Below are 7560 nucleotides of genomic sequence, written 5' to 3'. Positions count from 1 at the left end.
TACTGCTGTCGGGGAGGATTTAAACTAATGTGGCAGGGGGATGGGTACAAGAGCAGAGGGGCAGGGGGGTGTAAAATGAAGGTAGAAGCAGTAGGTAGCAAGGTGAAAAGTAAAAGTGGCAGGCAGACAAAACCAGGGCAAAAATCAAAAAGGGCCACTTTTCAACATAATTGTATAAGGGGTAAGAGCGTTGTAAAAACAAGCCTGAAGGCTTTGTGTCTCAATGCAAGGAGTATTCGTAATAAGGTGGATGAGTTGAACGTGCAGATAGCCATTAATGATTATGATATAGTTGGGATCACGGAGACATGGCTCCAGGGTGACCAAGGCTGGGAGCTGAACATCCCGGGATATTCAATATTCAGGAGGGATAGAGTGAAAGGAAAAGGAGGTGGGGTAGTGTTGCTGGTTAGAGAAGAGATTAACGCAATGGAAAGGAAGGACATTAGTTTGGAGGATGTGGAATCGGTATGGGTAGAGCTGCGAAACAATAAGGGGCAGAAAACGCTGGTGGGTGTTGTGTACAGGCCACCTAACAGTAGTAGTGAAGTTGGGGATGGCATCAAACAGGAAATTAGAAATGCTTGCGACAAAGGCAAAGCAGTTATAATGGGTGACTTCAATCTACATATAGATTGGGTGAATCAAACTGGCAGGGGTGCTGAGGAAGAGGATTTCTTGGAATGTATACGGGATAGTTATCTAAACCAACATGTAGAGGAACCAACGAGAGAGCTGGCTATTTTAGACTGGGTATTGAGTAATGAGGAAGGGTTAGTTAGTAGTCTTGTTGTGCGTGGCCCCTTGGGCAAGAGTGACCATAATATGGTTGAGTTCTTCATTAGGATGGAGAGTGACATTGTTAATTCAGAAACAATGGTTTTGAACTTAAAGAAAGGTAACTTTGAGGGTATGAGACGTGAATTGGCCAAGATTGACTGGCAATTAATTCTAAAAGGGTTGACGGTGGATATGCAATGGAAGGCATTTAAAGACTGCATGGATGAACTACAAAAATTGTTCATCCCAGTTTGGCAAAAGAATAAATCAGGGAAGGTAGTGCATCCATGGATAACAAGGGAAATCAGGGATAGTATCAAAGCAAAGGATGATGCGTACAAACTAGCCAGAAAAAGCAGCATACCGGAGGACTGGGAGAAATTCAGAGACCAGCAGAGGAGGACGAAGGGCTTAATTAGAAAAGGAAAAATGGATTATGAAAGAAAACTGGCAGTGAACAAAAACTTTTTATAGATATGTGAAAAGAAAGAGATTAGTTAAAACAAATGTAGGTCCCTTGCAGTCAGAAACAGGTGAGTTGATCATGGGGAACCAGGATATGGCGGACCAATTGAATAACTACTTTGGTTCCGTCTTCACTAAGGAAGACATAAATGATCTGCCGGAAATAGCAGGGGCCCGCGGGTCAAAGGAGGTGGAGGAATTGAGTGAAATCCAGGTTAGTCGGGAAGTGGTGTTGGGTAAATTGAATGGATTAAAGGCCGATAAATCCCCAGGGCCAGATAGGCTGCATCCCAGAGTACTTAAGGAAGTAGCTCCAGAAATAGTGGATGCATTAGTAATAATCTTTCAAAACTCCTTAGATTTGGAGTAGTACCAGAGGATTGGCGGGTAGCAAACGTAACCCCACTTTTTAAGAAGGGAGGGAGAGAGAAAATGGGGAATTACAGACCAGTTAGCCTAACATCGGTAGTGGAGAAACTGCTAGAGTCAGTTATTAAAGATGGGATAGCAGCACATTTAGAAAGTGGTGAAATCATTGGACAAAGTCAGCATGGATTTACGAAAGGTAAATCATGTCTGACGAATCTTATAGAATTTTTCGAGGATGTAACTAGTAGCGTGGATAGGGGAGAACCAGTGGATGTGGTGTATCTGGACTTCCAGAAGGCTTTCGACAAGGTCCCACATAAGAGATTAGTATACAAACTTAAAGCACATGGCATTAGGGGTTCAGTATTGATGTGGATAGAGAACTGGCTGGCAAACAGGAAGCAAAGAGTAGGAGTAAACGGGTCCTTTTCACAATGGCAGGCAGTGACTAGTGGGGTACCGCAAGGCTCAGTACTGGGACCCCAGCTATTTACAATATATATTAATGATCTGGATGAGGGAATTGAAGGCAATATCTCCAAGTTTGCGGATGACACTAAGCTGGGGGGCAGTGTTAGGTGTGAGGAGGATGCTAGGAGACTGCAAGGTGACTTGGATAGGCTGGGTGAGTGGGCAAATGTTTGGCAGATGCAGTTTAATGTGGATAAATGTGAGGTTATCCATTTTGGTGGCAAAAACGGGAAAGCAGATTATTATCTAAACGGTGGCCAATTGGGAAAGGGGGAGATGCAGCGAGACCTGGGTGTCATGGTACACCAGTCATTGAAGGTAGGCATGCAGGTGCAGCAGGCAGTAAAGAAAGCGAATGGCATGTTGGCTTTCATAGCAAGAGGATTTGAGTATAGGAGCAGGGAGGTTCTACTGCAGTTGTATAGGGTCTTGGTGAGACCACACCTGGAGTATTGCGTGCAGTTTTGGTCTCCAAATCTGAGGAAGGACATTATTGCCATAGAGGGAGTGCAGAGAAGGTTCACCAGACTGATTCCTGGGATGTCAGGACTGTCTTATGAAGAAAGACTGGATAGACTTGGTTTATACTCTCTAGAGTTTAGGAGATTGAGAGGGGATCTTATAGAAACTTACAAAATTCTTAAGGGGTTGGACAGGCTAGATGCAGGAAGATTGTTTCCGATGTTGGGGAAGTCCAGGACAAGGGGTCACAGCTTAAGGATAAGGGGGAAATCCTTTAGAACCGAGATGAGGAGAACTTTTTTCACACAGAGAGTGGTGAATCTCTGGAACTCTCTGCCACAGAGGGTAGTTGAGTCCAGTTCATTGGCTATATTTAAGAGGGAGTTAGATGTGGCCCTTGTGGCCAAGGGGATCAGAGGGTATGGAGAAATGGCAGGTACGGGATACTGAGTTGGATGATCAGCCATGATCATATTAAATGGCGGTGCAGGCTCGAAGGGCCGAATGGCCTACTCCTGCACCTAATTTCTATGTTTCTATGTTTCTATGTATTCTATGTACGATAACATAGGTGACTGCAGGTAGACACGAAATGCTAGACCCAAAACGCCGCCCATTCCTTCTCTCCAGAGATGCTGCCTGTCTCGCTGAGTTACTCCAGCATTTTGTGTCTACCTTCGATTTAAGCCAGCATCTGCAGTTCTTTCTCAAACATTGGTGACCAAGTATCATTCTGTTAAAATCCTCAAGGGTCAATATTTAGTGTGAACCCCAACACCATGTGTGCTCTGTTGGGGAGGGAGGAGCTAAATAAACAAATGATACCCCATCGACACAGTGATAGTTTGGCCCTGGTCACATTGCTCTCCATTCTCCATTCTATTTCATTGATCAAGTATAGAAACACGGAACTAGGTACTGACGATTCAGATGCAGAGACAACATATTTTTCATGGCAAATCTGGTTTATTGTTTTTTATCTTAAATACATTATGCTCGACAAATTCATTCACATCCAACCATACAGATATGCTGTTGGTCAACTGAACCCAGTCAGTGAAAGTTCTCTCAGGGCAAAAGATTTATATTAATCATTATACAGACATTAGACCTATTTACAATTTCATTTCCTCCAGTGATAATCAGACTATTAGCAGCACTACCTTAAATCACATCTGCAGGGATTTTTTTTTCTTTAAACTTTGGATAAATCCTAAAATCTGACATTTTACAGAAGAAACACCATAGTTCCAGTTAAAATATCAATGTTCAAAAACACTGCTGGAAAACGACACAATTGCTATTTGCAGCTTTTTGTTCCGCAATTTAATACAAGAATATGTTTGTTCAAACTGGAACAACCACGTTTGGTCAACAGTGTTTGCCTACAGTGTACCTCAATCTGTGAACAGGAGTTTTAAACAGAGAATGGGACAAAGTAAAATTAACTTTGGAAATTACTGAGATGATGTAACATTTCAACATATCTTCAAAGAAAAGGTGGAATGTGTTTAGTTAATTGTTTCCATCATCATCATCCTAACTCAGATAGTTTTAATGGGGTAACTAGTGATAATTCTACTCTGTATATCAGCTACTTTATGTTCTCCCAATCCTGGACACTGGGTGGTAACACATTTCTTTCATGCCAGTGCCATTGTTTTTGACAAGCCACCAGCTGGGGGTCATGAGAGCTTGTGGTGGAGGGAGGGACTGTGAACTGGGGGAGAATTTTATTCCACAGGTCCTCTAGTCTTAATTTCAGGGAGGGCACAGCCTACAAGGTCATCATTGGCTTCCCTTGTGAGCTGCAGTCGCGTTGAACAATGCCTCCAGAGAATTCATTGAACTCAAGTTATTCTAAAGACATCACCTCCCACTTTCATAGCCAGTATTACATTTCAACAAGTGGCATTTATCTCATTTCCACACAGTGCACAAGTTCACAATCTACCTTAATTACCACAGATCTCAAACAAAACTTTGGACTTGGCACCAAGTTAAGTTGTTTGCTCAGGTATAATTATGCACCGTGACGGGGCGTAAACATACCCTGTAACAGGGAGGAACCATAGATCATTCCCAGAAAACAATGAAGAGAATGCACTGGACTGAACCACTGGAAGGTGAATTACAGTGTTAACTCCCACAGCTGAGCCTCCTTCATTGCCCAGCAGATACTCCAGGAGTGGAAGTGAATCTCTCAGATTACAGCTTCATTTTGTTCAATTGCCTCGTTTGACACCTGAAATAGAAGCAATAGAAAAATGTAATTGAATAATTGCGTTGTTAGCCACAGTAATACAGCATATAGTGCCTCCTGCAACAGAACTCAGGGAATTTTCAAAATGACTATCTCTGAAACAGAGCAGATGCAATGACTTGGAAGTTTGCAAGCAACTCATCGATACTGCAGTGTGCATTATCTAAAAGGCACTGCACAGTGTTCAATTTCATTTTTAAGCCTCACCAAGTGACGCTGAGCAATTATATATCAAGACCATGTCAGCATTCAGGCAAAGTTGTAAAGGTGCTGCCAGGTAGCATTTGTGCCAATCATTGTCCCAGGCATTTAATTATCTACTATATTTACCTGGCGGGTTCAACAACTCTATGAATTACCCCCTGACACCTATTTCTCATTTTCACTATCCACAAGGCACAAATCAGAAGTGTGATAAATACTCCCAGTTGCCTGGATCTGTGTAGCTCCAACATCACAAAGCTGGAGACCATCCAAGACAAAGCATTGTGCATGATTTGTACCCTATCGAGTCACGGGCACTCCCCCTATGTTCCATGTTGCAGCCCAAGATGAAGATAACTATTAAATATTTCATTTTGAACATCCCTGTTGTGAACAGCAGACTTCCTTCAATGTCTGGTCTCAATTGCATTCCCAAACATGTGACAACATGTCTCAATATTGTGGACAGCGACCATAAAACCAACCAGTGGCTTTAAAGGGTCCCAACCTCTGCATCTGGGAACATTAATAATGAAATTGGATAAGAGGATTTGGGGCTCAGCTCTGATGCCAAATGTAGTCAAATCGATTGCCGACATTCCAGATTTTACTGCCCCCACGTGTTTGAAAGGCACTTGAGTAAAATAGCCCAAAGTGTCAAATGTTAGTGGGAATGTTTAGCAGGGAGGAGCACACAGCGCCCTCTAATGCGGAGGTCTGCACTCACATGACAAAGTAAATCACTGCATCAACATTTATTCACAGGAGAAGTCTGAATTCCGGCTTATACAAACACTGACCTTTATTGGCAGTTATAAGCACTTCCAACCACTTGGCTTCAGGATCCACACACACTTTATTCCCATTTTTCTTCGTAATACTGGAAGGAGAAGGTGACATTCAAAATATGATTCACAGAAACTCCAATGTCTCTTTTTGAATTACACAACTTGAAATCAGGGAGGGAGTAAGGTTGATGTTGATGCTTTGACTCATTTACTCACATTATCTCTGCATTATCACAGTGAGATCCTCTTGGAATAAATTTCAGGCTCCGGATGGAATTTGGATGAATAACATCAGATCTGGTCTTAGCGCATTTGCACCGTTCATTTGCTCCTACGATGGGAGTACCTGAGAAAAGATTATATTCAGATTTAGTCGTGGAATCAATGGGAGCAAAACCTGCAAAACTTTCTGGTACTTTCTGCAGCCCTCTTGTTTAATTAATGCATGGCCCGGAAAGAGAAATTGCACAATGTTTGCACAAGCTCCTTCACTAAAGTTGTGAGCTTTCATTTGAAAGCTCAAACAATAAGACCAAAGCGCAGCCACAATCAATGAAAACATTATAACTACAGTTAGAACACAGTTCACTGGTGTATTTCTTTCTACTTCTGCAGTCAGGCTGCTGGATAAGTTTTATATGAATACGGAGGGTTTTGATTTCAATGAAAAGAGTTTAAAGCTTTCTCACACACAATGTTGCATTGTAAGGAACACACAGTATAACAACGGCAGTTTAATTGCATTGCACATTGTAAACAGCACATGAACCAGGGAATCATATACTCATACATTGTGCTACAGTATAATAAGGAATAAACCGCGAGGACAGTCATCTCAACATACCCTGTGCAGTGACGGCAAACAGAAGGAGGATGAGGATGGTCACACTGGCTGCTCTGTCCATCTTCCACTTTGTGCTGCTGATGAGATGTCTGTTGTAAGGATCTTCTACCCAATGCAGCAACTCTCTGCTGAATCAAGTTCTGCTGCAGAGGACCAGTCAGCTCCTATTTATGGGGATTCACTTCTCCCATTTGCATCCTCTTCTGCAGTGAAAGCTGTCAAACTCTCTGACGTCACGTGGGCTGGAATTTCCCTCCGTGCTGGCCACATATGGAGCTTAAACATGTGATTTCCAGGAAACAGCTCTCCCTTTCACAGTCTGCTCATTACAGTGCGCTTCTTCGCACTTCAATGTTGCAGGGTTTATTTTACAATAATAGCAAGTATAGCATGTTTCTACATAGTATAATATATTTTTGCACTACTTTGGATTGCACAACAAATTTGGTTCAATGATGGACCAGCTATTTCCTGATTTGCACTAATGGTTATATTTATTGTTAGAATTATCATTATTGCATTATATTGTTAACTCTTTGAGCTTTGTGTAAACAAGTAACATTTCATAGCTGCCTGATCTAGTGAGTTCCCCCAGCAGTTTGGTCTTTGCCATCTGCAGTGTCTTGTGTCTCCATCTTATCTCCACCACAGTCACGCCTTCAGTGATCTTTCCTGATATTTATGTTGGGCGCCATTTGCATTCAATAAATAACAGCTGTTTCTAAGATTCTCATGAATTTTATTTTTATACATTTGAATAACTCTTACATTTTAAATGGTCTGTTAATTTTTAATATTTTGAATAGTTGTGAATGTTTCTGAATAACAGGCATTTTCAGAAAAATTCGAAGCTCGTGTCTCTTTTGACAGCTGGCTAAGCTTGCATGTGATTTTGCTGGCTCCTTTATTTTCAC

General features: G+C 41.9%; 1 protein-coding gene across 1 annotated transcript; it reads right to left on the bottom strand.

Annotated features, from left to right (window-relative positions):
* Positions 1-3419: 3419 nt before the first annotated feature.
* On the bottom strand, positions 3420-6832 carry LOC129700151 (interleukin-8-like). Its single transcript, XM_055640392.1, has 4 exons — positions 6647-6832; positions 6019-6148; positions 5815-5894; positions 3420-4792 (listed from the first exon to the last, which is right to left on the bottom strand). The coding sequence occupies exons 1-4, from the start codon at positions 6705-6707 to the stop codon at positions 4773-4775; spliced, it is 291 nt and encodes a 96-aa protein (XP_055496367.1). The 5' UTR covers positions 6708-6832; the 3' UTR covers positions 3420-4772.
* Between the last annotated feature and the right edge of the window lie 728 nt (positions 6833-7560).

The sequence above is a fragment of the Leucoraja erinacea genome, chromosome 1 (assembly GCF_028641065.1).
Source record: "Leucoraja erinacea ecotype New England chromosome 1, Leri_hhj_1, whole genome shotgun sequence".
NCBI lineage: Eukaryota > Metazoa > Chordata > Chondrichthyes > Rajiformes > Rajidae > Leucoraja > Leucoraja erinaceus.
The sequence above is the reverse complement of the archived record's forward strand: the minus strand, read 5'-3'. Positions and strand labels throughout refer to the sequence as shown.

What these genes read in the sequence shown, in the direction of transcription:
- LOC129700151 (XM_055640392.1), bottom strand. Translation starts at nt 6,707, where the DNA reads ATGGACAGAGCAGCCAGTGTGACCATCCTCATCCTCCTTCTGTTTGCC. An exon ending in GTTTGCCGTCACTGCACAGG is followed by an intron (nt 6,149 to 6,646) that starts GTATGTTGAGAT and finishes ATCTTTTCTCAG; the next exon opens with GTACTCCCATCGTAGGAGCA. An exon ending in GCTTATAACTGCCAATAAAG is followed by an intron (nt 4,793 to 5,814) that starts GTCAGTGTTTGT and finishes CTTCTATTTCAG; the next exon opens with GTGTCAAACGAGGCAATTGA.